General features: G+C 35.3%; 1 protein-coding gene across 17 annotated transcripts in view; it reads left to right on the forward strand.

Annotated features, from left to right (window-relative positions):
- MYCBP2 (MYC binding protein 2) overlaps nucleotides 1–16,206 on the forward strand; it is a 175,474-nt gene that overhangs the window by 107,439 nt on the left and 51,829 nt on the right. For 14 of the 17 annotated variants that reach the window (XM_054628261.2, XM_054628264.2, XM_054628265.2 and 11 more), the window contains 7 exons: nucleotides 121–265; nucleotides 2,101–2,313; nucleotides 4,688–4,743; nucleotides 5,166–5,281; nucleotides 7,320–7,417; nucleotides 11,546–11,662; nucleotides 12,435–12,575. In XM_054628261.2, coding sequence (XP_054484236.2) covers nucleotides 121–265; nucleotides 2,101–2,313; nucleotides 4,688–4,743; nucleotides 5,166–5,281; nucleotides 7,320–7,417; nucleotides 11,546–11,662; nucleotides 12,435–12,575 — 886 coding nt within the window. The remainder of the gene's footprint in view (nucleotides 1–120; nucleotides 266–2,100; nucleotides 2,314–4,687; nucleotides 4,744–5,165; nucleotides 5,282–7,319; nucleotides 7,418–11,545; nucleotides 11,663–12,434; nucleotides 12,576–16,206) is intronic. The other 3 variants (XM_054628275.2, XM_054628279.2, XM_054628283.2) reach the window with 1 other exon arrangement.

The following is a 16,206-nucleotide window of genomic DNA, read 5'->3' on the forward strand; positions in this document are numbered from 1 at the left end:
ATGTAGGCATTCAGATGTTCTGTGTCTTTTCTTAGCTCTGTGTCAGATTTTTACAGAGTAAGAATTTGTCTTTTGGAGGCTGTAAGAGATTTTAATGTTGGGTGGTTTTCTTTGCTGTAGGTGGCTGCAGCCAGATTCATATGCTGATCCTCAAAAAACATCATTGATTTTGAATAAGGATGACATCCGATGTGGTTGGCCAACTGTTATTACAGTACAAACAAAAGACCAGTATGGGGAAGTTGTTCATGTTCCTAATATGAAGGTAATTATTGTAATCTTGGCTGTTCTGCCTAATCTTGTTGTCTTTTAGTTTTTATTGTAGGTATTCCATGGAATACTCTTGTATTGGACAGAAAGTGGCATTCATAAATTCATTGTAATCAGATTTTCTTACCTCTAAATCTACAAACCTGCCAAATTCTGTACTATGCCACCACCATTTCATGAAATTCATAACTTGCCTGTAATGAACTACATGTGTGTAGTTGCATAAATAATCAGTCATAAGTGAGTTTGGATGGTGGTGATGTATTAAAGTGACAAGAATCCATTTTAAATTTGTAAGCCAGGCAAGAGTGTTATAAACCACAGACTTCGTGATGGGAAAAAAGAATCAGAAGCACACTGATGGACCACCTTATAGTTACTTTATTTTAGACTAGAACAGTACTCTTGCCTTTTCTGTTTCTAATATTGGATGTTCCTGTAGTCCTTGCAGTTAATAAGGATAACTGGCAGGGCCTGGTGTTCCTGTGTTTGCCTTCAGCCTCTTCAGTTAAACACTGTTTTTCAGTACTGGAGAGGAGGTGTTCTTGACAGCCTCAGGTAGAGTTAGAAGAATTTTGTGCATTTTGGGGTAAAATCTATGTGGAATGTGTAAAAGTGGGCTGCTTGATTTGAAGTAGTAAAGCAATTCAAACAAAATGAACACAAAATGGTTTTCATGTAGTTCTAATAAATTAGGGTACTTTTGTGTTTTAAAGCCCACTACTACTGTGGAGTAGTTGGTTTTTGTCAAGCCCAAGTGTAGATGAAATGCTTTTTACAAAGGCATGATTCCTGTGAGAAAAGCTCCCAAATCTGTTCTTTGTATGTGATGTAATAATTGAGTTTTCTTTCAGTGAGCTGTAAACATAATAATGAACAGCAGTTCTGCAACAGTAACACAAGAATCAGCTTAGTCACAAACACTGCTTGAGTGAAACTTGTGTGATTACTGATTTAAATTAGTGACAGAGCAAGTGAAAGACTCTCAGTAGTGATTTTATCCTATCAGTCAGGAAAAAGATATGTCAAAATATGATCGAAGTTATTACTGGTTTTATTATTTAATTACTGTTCACAAATGTATTAAAGTAACAAAAACCTTAATTCAATTTAATTATTCTTCTGGACTCATTCAGTGTGCAATGCAGTGATGTAACTTTTGGTTAATTAAATCAAATTTTGATAAAACTGTGTGTGAAAACTGCAGAATTTGATATTGCAGATTTCCAATGAGTAATATATAAACTTATTTTCCAGGTAGTCTGTCTTTCTCAGAAAATTGTGTACTGCTAGCTGTTACCTGCACTAATGGAGATCCATGCTACCTCTGGGGGAATAAGTCTGTTAAAACATGCATTGAAGAGCACAATATAAATGTGCAGTGCTGGCTGGGAGGTGGCAGAGCCAGCCAGGATCCAGTCTGGCCATTGCTGATCCAGATCTAGTGGCCATGATGATCCACTCTGAAATCTGTGCACTCACTTGGAAGACTCTCTTTCTCCTTTGTTGCAGTTTTCTGTTCAGGGAAAACTTCCCTAGGCATCCCAGACTGTGTTCTGCCTGCCAGGAAGTGCTCTGGGACTGGCAGAAGTGACACCAGCCTGTGCTGATGGTGGAGTCAGTTGGGTGCCTCTCCCCTGCCCATTGGCATCTTCCCAAGATGCTGTGCTTGGCTTTACAGGTTAAGTGTAGATATACAATGAGTTTGGACACAGCTGCATTTGCAGGGAGGGCTCTAAGTGCTTTGTCACTGCACTGCATCAAATTGAAAAGAATGTGTGTGTGTGTTTTCTCACAAAATCATAATCCCTCTTCCACATCTTATTACAGGTGGAAGTCAAAGCTATTCCTGTTTCTCAGAAAAAAACATCTTTGCAACAAGAACAGGTTAAAAAAGTGCAGCGGATACCAGGCAGTCCTGCAACAGCTGTTTCCCCTAGCAGTGATATGACCTTTGGAGGACTTCCTTCACCAAAGCTTGATTCCTCCTATGAGCCAATGATAGTAAAAGAAGCTCGGTATATTGCTATTACAATGATGAAGGTAAGTACTGCAATTTTGGCAATGTAACTATAGAATTCAGCATTCAAAGTGTGTAAAGGTATGCAGCAGAGAAGGACAGATGTATGTTTATTTTCGGTCCCAATCTGAAAATATATTCAGTGAAAATTACTTTGATTAATATTAGTTCAGCAATAAACTAAATACATCAAAAAGGCCAATTGCTTAAACTCTAAAGCAGTTAGATTGGATTAGCATAGAAAGGAAAGGTGTCTTTTTTGATTTTGATTAAATAGATTAACAAATTATTTGGAGTCATGCAGGAGAAATAAAAACAGACATGAAAGTGGTGAAGGGAAAGTTAAACCAGTATTTTTATTTATATGGAGTTGGAGTGTTGCAGTGAATGCTTACTTTAAACTAGAGCAGATGAAATAGAAAATCAGGAAAAAAGAAGAGCTCAGCGTATTAAAAAAAGGCATACAAATTATTTATATATCAATGCATATGTATTAAGCAGCATCTAATGAAATGAGCCACTGTTAAATGGATCAGCTCAGACACTTAGCCAGGGACAGTTTTTAAAGAAGTGAAAACTGAGCAGCTAGTGTTGATTTGATTGAGTATGTTGTGGCACATGCAGTAAATTTACATATGTGTACCATACTGACCCAGTTAAGAGATGTGATGTGTTGTGTACAACTAACAGTTGCACAGCTTAATGAGACAGGATTAGCCAGGAGGGTAGAGGAGGATAATACTTAGCATAATCAGAATGGATTTATTGTGGGGGCAGAACCAGCAAACTGGCACCTTTTAGAGGCAGAGGATAGTGCTGCAGTACCTGTGTGTAAATAGTGCAGCTGGATACTGAACAGTGTCTTAATAGATCAATGAAAGAACTATGAAATCAATGCAGTGTACAACAAATGGTTTAAGAACTTGCTAGAACATGTGCATATCAAGATGTGATTTTGGCATTTTTATTTGGGCTAGTGCAAACATCAGTTCTTGGTTTTATGCTTCTTTTAAAAGTGACTTGAAGGGAGGTAGAAATAAATTATTTCTCCCAAGTTAGGGCTTAGATGATATTTCTGATAGCCACTGTTCACAGGTATCTGCTATTTCTTTTCCAGTGATAGGTGTCAAATCTGCTCACAAAACTCTTAGAGTTGTATATCTTGTAATGCATAAGATGCTTTGGGGTAAATTACAATGGTGCAAGTGTAGCATGTTCAAAAACTCTTCTGTAGATTTGATGGAGTGAGGAATGCTTAATATCAGCTAGTTAATGTGTAATCATTCTTTAATTGAAATAAGGCTAAAGGAAAATGAAAATGGAAGGGTTAATTTAAAATCCTCCTAGAAGGCAATAACAGTATAAACTTTCATAAAGATAAAAGTAAAAAGACACCAAGGTTAAATTTAAAAAGCATCTCTCTTGTTGAAACATGCTTGGTTTCTGTATTTAGTGCTTTTCCAGAGAATCTTCCCAAGGTTCCTCTCAAGTTAAGTCCTTTCCATCCAAAACTTTAGGAATTCAAGGCATTCGGAACATACTCATTTCAGTGTAAAATGCAGATGTCCCCTGATATTTTCATTTTACATCAGCCTGCACATTGTATCACCTAAATATGTTTATAAAATCTCACTTCAAAAAAAAATACATAATCAATTATGACATGTTTAGGGCACTGATACCGAAAACTATATTCTTATGCAGGGACCCAGAATGGCTGATCTGCATATATGTTCAAAGGTTCTTATCCTACCTTTTGTTGGTTTTGATTTAACAGGGGAATCTGGTAACTCAGCAACTATTGCAGCCCAGAGAGATTCTTGCTGAGGGACTTGGTGCACTCCTAGGACTAGCTCTGTTTTCTTAGGGGGCTTTTCAGAGCAGTGATTTTACAAAATGCTGTGGAAGTGAACCAGGTCTTTTTGTAGTGGAAATCAGTGGAAGTATCACCTCAATGTTCAGGGAATTTCATCTTCACTTGTAGTTGAAAGAAAAAGGATGTGTAATTTTATTGATAAAGCCCCTGGGCTGGTTTGCAGGTTTTACTTGCAGCTTATTTGCTTTCTTATCTTCACACAGTCTTCAGTGCACTGCCTGGATTCAAAAGGTTTTTATACAAGTCAGATTTGAAGAGATTCAAAGATTTAACAAGGTTTTTGTTAGCAGTAGCAATCTTTCTTCTCTAAATCACGGCTATTTAATGAGACAGTGAAGATACTCTTTTCCATGTGTGCATATATATTTCTGTGTTTTGAAATTTGTTTCTGATTCCCAGAACAGTGTTTCTGGGGTGGCTAAAATTAGATTCATGTGTTCTTGAAGAAAATGCTCTGCTTTTTTTTATTCAAGACAGTGGTATAACTGTTGGTTTTGTGTTTGAATTTAATCTGTGTATAGGCATATGAAAATTATTCTTTTGAAGAACTACGTTTCGCTTCACCAACACCAAAGAGGTAAACATTAAAAACTTTCCTTTGGATAGGAGCTTAAATTAACATATCCTGACACTTCTGCTTACACCCAGACTCCCAAGTGTGACTGACACATAATCATGTCTGAAGGTAGAAACACAGAAGTCAAGTATTATGTGTTCTTACATGTAGCAATTTTATTTAAAATATTTTTTTCTTAATTGTTCTAATATTGTTTTCTTATTTATATTAGCTACTCTTTGAATGTGTTTTTATCATTTGCTATAAAAAAATGTGGAATAGAGGATTACATTTTCGTAGTAAATAATAGGAGGTTAGTACATTGGAAAGGGAAAAATTGTATTTAGATGATCTGCTAGAAAAAAAAGAGTAGTTTGCAAAATAAACATTTTACTAATCATTATATTTAATTGATTGATTTTAATTGTTTTGTTTATGCCTAGACCCAGTGAAAACATGTTGATCAGAGTCAATAATGATGGTACATACTGTGCAAACTGGACTCCTGGAGCTGTTGGTCTCTATACCATTCATGTTACTATAGATGGCATTGAAATAGGTACTTAATTTTTACTATATTTAAGCATAAAATTATATTTTTTCACTTTGTATACTAACACATTTGTTTTAATGCTCATAAGATTTAATATTACAGTTCATAGCAAAACTTAGTAGCCAAGTTTTCATTCACAAGCCTTCTAGTTCAATCACTCTTTGTCAGAAGAAAAAAACCCCACTGAAATAGGAATGCATGTTGCAAATCATGTATTTATAATGTGGTTAGATTACCAGATTGAGACTCTCTTACTCTCAACTCTCAGTGTGGAAAGAAGAATGTCTTGTTTCAGCTGAGTGACAGAGAGGTATAGTTAAAGGGGAAAAAAACCCCAGCCCTAAAGAAGAAGAACCGCCTCCTAAAGAAGGTGAAATTGTTCCTGACGATGCTGAAATACTTTCTGTCATTTGTTCTGGAAAATTGAGGAGATGTGGTCTTAACTGAGACTTTGCCTAAATTCTTAATTATTTGTACTAATGTTTAAATGATTTTGGTTCATTCCTTGCTGGAAATCTTTTAGTTATCTTGCCAGTCTTGGAGACTGCACTATGATATAAATACTATAGCATGTGGAAAGAGTGCCTGTCCAAAATATTCTATCATGAATGCTCTCATGTCAGCCTTACTGGTGATATGATGAAGATGGAAGTAGACACACTCAAAGTGTTGTAGCTGGACCCACATGTGATAAGAGGGTTTGGGTGAGTTCATGAACACCAGCAGTTCCTCTTTCCCAATACTGACCAGCACCTTTAGTTAATACATAGTGATGTTCATAAATGCAAGTACACATAATTCACATAGAAATGGAATAAGAGTTGGTTTTATGTGTTAACTACAGAAGATAAGATGTAAAAAGTATTATTGTTAATTATCCTCTATTTCTCAAAGAGAGGAACATTTGCCTTCATTGGAGCCTGTGATGCACTCAGTTGTATTTTTTCCAGTGTGTCATCTCTGGAGCAAACTTTACACTGTAGCTTCAATCAACTGCTCTTATACTTTTGCACAAGTTCTGCCATCTTCAAGCATTGTGTAAACTTATAGAAATGATAAATATAACTCAACTTTCATTATTAAACAGATATGAGTATACTCTTAATACTTAGCTGTGCCATTTTTCTGCAATGGAACTTTCTCACTCAATCATTACATTAGATTGTGCCCTCTGAAGCTTTGATGTACGCATGCTTGGCCCCTAATTCTGTCAATTTTTGACTGCTTAAGTACTGGTAACAGTTTCTCTTTGTTTCAAACCTTTTGTGTTCTTGATGCTCATAGATTGCTTCTGTTACTGCCATGCTTGTTTAAAAGGATGTTAGTGAAACCAGCAGTTTCATTGCTATGTCTGGATGATTCTTTTCAACATGTTGTTCTTTGCTTTTAACAGTCATTTCTGAGGCAATTTCTTTGAAGGTTATTGCTCAGGGTTATATTCATCTATTAGATAAATTATTGTGTCTTTCTTCACATGGATTTACATGTATTTTTCTTCACAAACAAGAATGTCACTTTCCAGTGCCTTAGTGTTTTTAATAGAATTGGTAATTAAATATGCCATTTTTTTTTTACATTATAGGCCTTTTCTGGCTGCTTAATATGGCTTTTCAGGCTCTTAACTGTCTCACATGTAGCAATGTAGCAATTAGCTTCTGTGGCAGTACAGCATTGTGTAAGCTACTGCCTCTCCAGAAGCTTTCACCTGCACCTCTCAAACACTAGACTCTGTGTTGACCATACCTTGAAGCATAACCCTACAGACACTATTAAGATACCAAATTACCTGATAGTGCTTTGTATGTACACTGTAGCAGGTATCTAACAGCACCATGAAAACACATCTCTGTAAATTTCCACATATGAAAATAGAAATGTTCAAAAATTAATACCTTGCCCCATGAAACAACTGCAAGTGTTGATTTTGCAGACAGATAAGCAAGCAGTTATTTTGTTTACTCTAAATGTACAGATAAACTGTAGTTGCTATTTAACTGATATATCCCCTTATATTTTTTTAAACTTAGTCTTTGTTTGCTTATAGATGCTGGACTAGAAGTGAAAGTAAAAGATCCTCCAAAAGGAATGATACCTCCTGGAACTCAACTTATTAAACCAAAAGCAGAGCCTCAGCCAAACAAGGTTTGGAGAACTGAAATAAACCCCAAAACAGATAGTTATGTTTGGGTGGGACTTTTTTGTTGTTTAATGTATACTTTTCATATAATAGTGCTGAAGACTTTAGGATATGTGCAGATCACTTTAACATGCTGGATGGAATGAAATTCATATACTGGATACAATGAAACAAATTCACTTTGTTTTCTTTTTGTACATGAATTCATAAAACTGATAGAAGCCCTACAGAAACTGCCTTTGCCTTGGCTTGTCACACAAACATATCACAGCTATTGTTAAAGCCACAGACAAAATTTTGCACTATTATTTGTTCTATTTCTTTTATATTGTACTGCGAAATTAATTGTGCACAAAATTTTACAAAGATTTTGTTTGTTTTGTCATGGGCATCTTCAATTAATATAAAATCCATAACCAGTTTCTTTAGTATATTTTCCTTCCTTAGAGAATGGCATGATTGTGTTTTTTAAAGGTATCCTTTCTGTAGCTTTTGATATCCCTATTTCACCTTATTATTCCACCCTGAAGGATTAAAGTAGACACAATAAAGCAAATCAGCTAAAGTGGGTGGCAGTGGTATAAGGAAAATGCCTACATGAGGGAGATAGCTTGCACTTTTTTTTTTTTCCTTTTTGGTGGTGGTGGGGGGTTTTTTTGTGGTTGGTTCATTTGTTTTTTTGGGGTTTGGTTTTTTTTTGGTTTATTGGCACAAGGTTGTCTTTCCTGTCCTACTGAAATTGGGAAGGTGGTTAAGAAATACATGGTACAAAAACGATCAGATTTCTGACAAGTTCTTACCTTTGCAGTGCATCCTAATTTTTTTTTTCTAGACTTCAGGATAATCCCAAGACAGTAACTTTGTTGTATGGCTCCCCAGTCTCTAAAATGCATCCAGCATCTGCTTTTACTAGTAACAAGATTTTTTCCCTGGAGCCATGCCTCAAATTAAAAATAATAAATGTACTTCTAGTTTCAATGCAGCATTTACCCCTCACTGGCTCTCTTTTTTTGTTTTTTTCCCCAAGAAGCTTCTTTTAGACTTTCTCCCTTCTCTTGGAAGGAAGATTGCCTGGTTAGTTCATTATCTTAATTAGAACTCCCAATTCCTACTAAGAGAGATTTATATCTCAAGCAACTTCATTATACTTGCACCCAAGGTGATCATCATATGTGTCATTTTGCTGTCCCCAAGTTGAGAGAATCTGGTTTGATATGAGATGAATTGCTGAGCAGAAGTTCTGTTTTTCTTTTCAATTATTACAGTGGAAATTGGTGTGATTTGTTCATACATGATAACTCTGTGTTGTCAAGGAACAGTCAAAGTACTTGACAGAAGTCAGGCCTCTGGAGTTCTGAGATGTTATGTAGTGTTTAATCCTCTCCTTGTGTTATACTGTGTGCGTGTCTCATTTCTTCTTCCAAGTTTGTCTCTTAAAAAAAGGAGCCATCTTTGTCCTGTACATAGTGTCTGTAGAGCCAGCTGAAAAGTTAAACTAGACTTTTCATGGTAAATCATTTAATCAGTCTTCTTTCTTGTGTGTCATAATAAATCACATAACAAATCAGGATAATTCTTTGTGTATCAACAGCAATATTGTAAGTAATACAGCAAGGTAGTAATTGGACTGTGCTCTGTGTTGCTGAAGCCAAGAATGCAGATTAGACATGTATCAGGCAGAGACAGTCCAGTGTACCAAATCATGTTTTGCTGACAAAAAGGGCTTAGTTGAGCTCTAAATGCTGTTCCATCATCTTTGTCAGCCTGAAATTTCAGATAGTTGTAACCAAAGGACACCAAGAGTGCATTCTCGGTGGTGATCTGTTCTCAGCTAGAAACACCAAAATATTTTCATTGAGACACTGGAACATTCCAGATTTGTAGCCAAACCTCATGTAAATTGCAAGCTGAACATGGGTACTGTGTTAGGATTTTATATGTGTATTCTTCCTTCTCTGTTATTTGAAGTCAGATGAAAAATCTGAAGGAGACTATGATAGTGATCTGTATTCAGCCTGGGGTGTATGGCCCATAAAAATTGCTGCCTCCTGTTAGTCTGCAAAGCTTAAATTAACTAACTTGCAGGAAACTTGATTCCACATCCTATTGAGGGAAACATTGTTTTTCAAGCTATGTACTGTAATTCAGGGTAGTTGGAACCAACTAGAAGGAAATGGTCCTAATTTGAAGGTGCAAGACTGGTACCAGAATTATTGGTCACTAACATGTTTTGATGTTTTCTACCATTCTGATACAACAAGTAGCTAGCATTGATTGCAAAACCCAAAAACAACCACCAACCCAAAAGCTCTGGGCTGGGGGTGGTTTTTCTCACCCCTTCATAGACCAACCCCCTTGTTAAGGTTGCTTTATCCTAGACAACACCCCTTTCTTGTGATGTGTGTTGTGTGACATGTACCTCTTTGCAGATTTGTCAGATAAAAAAACACAGCAATACAGGTCTTAAAAACTGATGTAGGGATGATGTACATCCTGATTGCTAAGCCTTTCTGCCTTAATCAGTTCTTCAGTTGGAATCCAGGTGTATGCTCCATGGAAGAACTTCCTGTAGAGGTGTTATGGAGCTACAAATCCACTGTGCTATACAGAAATATTCCTAGCAAAGAGGCGCTGTATCAGATAGAAGACACAGATGATACAATTTTTCATCATGGTCAGAAATGAGCATAAGAGAACTCCTGATCTGTTTTTTATTGTATTGTCTGTCAGTGAATCTGATCCTTAAGTAATTTCTAGTTATAGGTTGAGGTTTTGTATTAACTAATTAGGTTAGCTGTTGCAAAAGGGAAGAAGGCTCTTTCCAGGCCTGTGCCTGCTCAAAATCTGGAATGTGGGTTTTTGCTCTAAATTAAAGTTTTTAATCCAAGTTCTAGCAAAGTGTCATAACGATTTTCTGAAGTAACATGATGCAAGGACCCCTGATTTGCAAGACTTTGTTTTTGGTTTGTCTGTGTTTAGAATGCTGTCAGCAGTGATTCAGTTTATACTTTTACAAGGACCTTGAAAGTCCTAGCTTTGTCTGTTGTGAGAATCTAAGTATTACAAGTAAGAAGACTGTTAATAAGCAAAAGCTTGCACATTTTGAAGTAATTTATGTATGAAATCCTTTACATGCTTCTGGTTTTGGAGTTTTGATGGTTTTATATTTTGTTTTTTAAATTATCCTCAGAATAAATATGATTTCTTAAATAATTCTTTTAGGGAAAAGAGGTTCATACACTTAGCTCTTACCTTTTGTTATGTATCCCTAAGTTTGTTCCTTACACATCATTCTGTGCTTTATGTTGTAATAGATAAAATCCATATTTCCATTGATACTTTTATCACTTTTATCTGTGGAATCTGAAAATAACCTTCCAAGAGAATGGTTTTATACCATATGAATAGAATATATGCATCTCTGGTTTTGAGAGACCAATAGGATGCCTTGTGTTTGTTCTCTATGGGATAGGTGCCTGATAATGTTTGAATGGTAAAAAACATGATAGTGAATAACAAGTGGAAGATTTTGTGGTGCTGTAATAAGTCCAGCTAATAGCAAGAAGCCTCTGCTCTAACCCTGCTGTGGGAAAAAAAAGGAAGAAACTATTGAAATAGCTGTTTGAAAGATAAAGAAGTAGAAAGATTATTTTATTTTAAAATGGCTAGTTAAACTCTTTAGCTAAGGAAAATAACCAAATTTTGGTTAAAAAAAAGCTGACTAAAGCGAATACTGCAGTAGCACGACTGAGAAATGGTAATCCGAGGCTGATGAGTTAAAAGAAATAAATTTGAAAATGCAGATCTGGTGAAATTTTCAGCAGTGAATGAATTATGTGTGTGTGTGTTAAAAAAAATCAGAAGGTTGTACTGATTATTGTAGAGTATAACAGAAATATTTCCAAGTTAATGCATGCTTACATTATGGTGTTTTGGAACATTATAACTTTCTTGATTATAGTAGAAAAATGAAGTTATACACAGCAGCCATGGGAAACTAGCAACAAACTGTAACTCTTAAGACTGCTGTCTTGTCACTGGCATTTCAGAACCTGTTAAACCTATTTCTTTTTACTCTGAGAGCTCTGTTCCAATTTTTTTTCTTCCTTACTGTCTTTCTTTGCTTCTCTTAGGTTCGCAAATTTGTGGCCAAGGACAGTGCAGGGCTTCGTATCCGTAGCCACCCTTCCCTTCAGAGTGAGCAGATAGGCATAGTGAAAGTCAATGGATCCATCACTTTCATTGATGAGGTAATCCATAAGACATTTCTATTGAAAATTGGGCTGACATGTAAAAGTAATTCATGCAAAATAATGGGGTTTTTTCCATGTTTAGATGCTGACATATGCAACCGAAGACCATAAATTGCAAAAATCTAAATTTACTAATTTAGTTTTTCAAGCTGTCATTTCCTTTCATTTACTTACTTCAAACCTGTGTAACAAACATTTGATACTGATACAAGGAAAGAAAATTTCTGGAGTTCATCTTACAATAATACCTCTTAAGATTTAGCTTTTCACTACTTACTATTTCAACTATACACAAAAATTCAGATGCAGATGTCCTTTTCATTGCATCTGTTACACAGAGATCTGAAAGATCACTACCAGCGTGTTAGACTACTATGCATGTATTTTTCTTACAATATAACTTCATATGCAAGGAATATTTTTGTGATTTACAAAGTCATACCAGCAATGGAAAAATGGGAAGTGGGGAATTTATAAAGCTTATTAAGGCTTGGCTTTTTTTCCTCTTTTATTTCAAAGCAATTCTCGTTTACTGCATGATCTGATTTAAATTTGTCTTCATGCCTTGACTTATAAAAAGATATGCTTCCCCATTGCTTTGGAATTCTGATTTTGTCAATATTCCTCTTTACCTCTGCTTTTGTTGTATCAGCATTGTAAGGATTGTTGCTTCTTTGCTGCTCTTGTCTGCCTGAAGTCTGTTAATCCTTGCTAGCTCCAGAACAGTTACAGGAGGGCATGGCTCGTTCTTGTTGCTTGTTTCCCATAGATCCACAATGATGATGGTGTTTGGCTGAGGCTGAATGATGAAACAATAAAGAAGTATGTTCCAAACATGAATGGTTACACTGAAGCCTGGTGTCTGTCTTTTAACCAACATCTTGGCAAGAGCCTTCTGGTACCTGTTGACGTAAGTAAAAGGTGCCTTTGAAAAATATCCAAAAGTACACTCTATCCTCATTACAAGACTTTCTTTAATTAAGGCTGCAAAAAGTCCTGAGGTAAACAATATTTTAATTATCAAATACAACCTTATATGTGTTTGCATTTTGGAGGGCTACTGTGTAATGAGGGTGGAGTGTAGAAAGGTATGAGGCTTTTTATATTGAAGCCTCTTCTCCTAAAAGAGAAACAGAAGTGCAGGGATTGCTATAATAAAAGCAGAATAGTTTTAGATTGTGGTCTGCACCAGGTGTTTCTTATGCTAGATAGCATTGTCTGTGAAGTGTCCACTGGTGCTATGATTTCAGAAGAGGCTTGCAGCCTACAGTGAATCAATGTAATTGTTGCTTTTTACAAGAACCAACCAACCAACCAAAAAAGTTCTTTAGGCTCTGGGTTTTGTGGATGTTTTTTGTGAGTTTTATACTTGAATCCTTAAGTTACCACTTCATTAGCTAATCAAAGAACCCTAGAGCTTCAAGACAAACATTGAATTTATAATAGGAGTTAACAGAAAGTGAATAACTTTATTGGTGATTGTTATCACTACAGTTAAAGGTTAGACCTTTTCTGGAAACCAATTACAGTTTTTTGAAAAATGTGAAAGACAAAGAAGGAAAACCTTTATTAGCTAAACCAGTAGTTCTCAAAAGATTCATGAAATGCAGGCCTTTCTGGCTCATCTGTTTTCGTGCATTCCTGAGAGTGGGCACTACCTTGTTTTCTTATGGGCAGAATGTGAGAATCAGATGTAATTGATACTGCTATTTAGATTTGATTTGTCATCTTACCTGAGTAAGCTGCTGCTGCAACTGAAGATAGTTGAGAAATATTTCATTAAATTAAACACTGGGACCAGTACTATTATGTTGTTCATGGTTTTGATTATAGAAGAACTGAGATATTCCCAGTTCCAGTGAAATTGGGCTATTTGCTAGTAGCTAAATCTGCAAATTCATAATGCCCTGTGACTGTTCTGCCAAACAGTGTTACATGGTGTAACAAGGTCTTCTTGTCTACAAATTATTTGTTGATATATTTCTATCTGTAGATTTCTTTCAATAGAATCCTTTTTTGGGAAATTATTTTAATTTTGGGTTTGGGAAGCAAATTATTTCTGTATTTAGAAATCAGTACTCAAATATGCCTGTCATCACAGTGTTTTTCTAGTCTGTTGTAGAACATATGAAAACATTGAAAAAAATTAGGCTTCGTTTAAAATTTTGCCTGTATTTTTTGCCTTAGAAATTAGTTCCCATTAGAAAATTGCTGTGTTATACTTCCATGAAATATTAATAGTTCTGTGCAGTAGTTGTATTTTACCAGTTCACCCATGGTAAAAGTGAATTTATCTTGACTAATAACTAACTAACTTTAGCAAATATTGTTTATCTAGATGGGTATTATAGTCTGGTAGATTTTTATTAGTTGTGGTTAGTGGTTTTTTTGTGGTTTTTTTTTTTTTTAGTTTAGCTATCTTCAGTACCTTTTTACTTGTTGAAGGGAATATTTTTGAGCTCAGCAATTGTCTGTGATTAGCAAGAACTTACTGCTTGGCATATTTCATATAGCTCTGGTATACATGTGGTTCTAGGGAAGAGCATATGCTGTGCTCCTTGAGAGAAGCATGGAAAGAAATGTCTGCCATGAATAACTGAGCATTCAATCTTGACAGCATAATTTTGAGAATTCAAATTTCATATGAATAAGGAGGTCAGGTACAATCAAAAGTGAAAAACAACATCCAGTTTTCAAACATTTCGTTCTCTGCGTCTAAAGTTCAGATGAAAGATTCTCTCTTGGTTTTGGGGGTTGTTGAACACTCTTATGAATTAGTTTTGTTACCATTTAGACTGTTATGAGCTTTAGATATGCCTAATTTTCTTTTAGGTTGCCAGTCACACGTCTTGACTGACACAAGTTAAAAGTCATGTGCTTTCTTAGAAGTGGCAGCCAACATAGCAAAAGGGTTATGAGAGCAACTCTTACAGCAATGCAGGCATGTGCAAGAAATGTGCTCTGAGCTACTGTCAAAAAACTTTCCTTGTGTGGCTCTAATTTTCAGATTTTCAGGAGGACTTAGCATATCCTGAAACTATTTTATTTCATTATGACAGTATATAAGCAGTAAGATCTGTTGGTTTGATTTATAATAATAAGAGGAAAAAGGAAGAAAATAGTTTTCTAACATTCTGTATTTTAAAGGTGACAAAACATAAGGTTCAGAGGCTGACTTTTGAATGCCTTAAGTCTTTACAGCATGCTAGTCTAGCATATACTGCTTTCTTACTAGATCCTTCCTTTGCACAGATACTGCTTTCTTGGTAGGAAGTTTAAAATCATTTTTATGGTGATTACTAGGTTGAAAATATTTCAAATTATACTCTTCTTTTTCTCAGAGTTGTCCAAAAAACTGACTGTTTGCAAGTTGTCAAATTTGATTTTTGCAGTCCTCTAGAGATGAATGATTTATGTCAAAAAAGATACTGAATTAAGTAATAAATGCTAAAGTTTTGTTAGATTAAATTGTGGTATAATTCATATCTGCTCAATCCTGTTGACTTGTGTAGCTGAATGACTTGATGAGCAGAATGCAGGAGAAAAAATTTTGATTGTGTGAGATTTTTTGAAGCCAAGCTGTTCAACCAGTTTTGGCTTAAAAGGAAGACTGGAGAAAGTCTCTTGTGTGACTGAAAATGCAAAGGGAAGATCAAATGCCTGAGCTAGGCCGTGTATTCCCTGTATAAATAGATGTCACATTTCTTCAACTAGACTCCATTTTCTATTCAACTCTGAGTGGGCAGACTTGTCATCTCCAATTATATTGCTTTCTCATATTTAAATATTCAAGCTTTTTATAATCAATCCCTTAAGTAAATAAAATTTCTTAGAGCATTTTGGAAAATGTGTAAAAACTTCTTTAAAAAGTTTTAGTTATTCTGTTTCTTCACTGTATTATGGAACAGTGAGCAGATTAAAAACAGTAGAGGTTCTTGGCAGTGTTAATTGTGACCTCTTTTCATCTTGATGTATATTTTGTATCTTCATTTTATGTATGTTTATTAGCATTAACTAGGTATTTTATGATAAAGCAAATACTGAATATTGTGGATCTCATAAATGCACTTTCTGTATTTTTATTAGAGCTATTATAGTTGAAGATAAATTATCATAGGAAAGGGGAGATAGATGGTATTGTCAGTGTTTTATTTATTTGAGCTGTGCTCATTTACCTTCTTAGAAAGTCTTCAGTTCTTCTTCTGTTGCTCTTTTCCTTTCACAAGGAACTGCTTTACAGCCCCTGATCTAAAATTGTGCATCCAATCCATTGTAGATAATTATGAGATTGTGAATTTAATAGATTGCAATTTTGAATAAGCTGATTCTATCTCTGGTACTTACTTTTCCTTCAGTCTTATGATATTCAGGTATCTGTTTTTGAAAAAATGCTTGTAAAATTCCTTATGCAGACAGTTACTTACTCTTGCTTACACATAGTGCTTAGGAGAAAAGAACATATGATACAAAAGAGTGCACACTAGGAAGAAATAGAAATTGATCTTGGTCAAACTCTGGAGCTTGTCTTTTAAAAAGTCACA

This window comes from Agelaius phoeniceus, chromosome 2 (assembly GCF_051311805.1).
Source record: "Agelaius phoeniceus isolate bAgePho1 chromosome 2, bAgePho1.hap1, whole genome shotgun sequence".
Classification (NCBI taxonomy): domain Eukaryota; kingdom Metazoa; phylum Chordata; class Aves; order Passeriformes; family Icteridae; genus Agelaius; species Agelaius phoeniceus.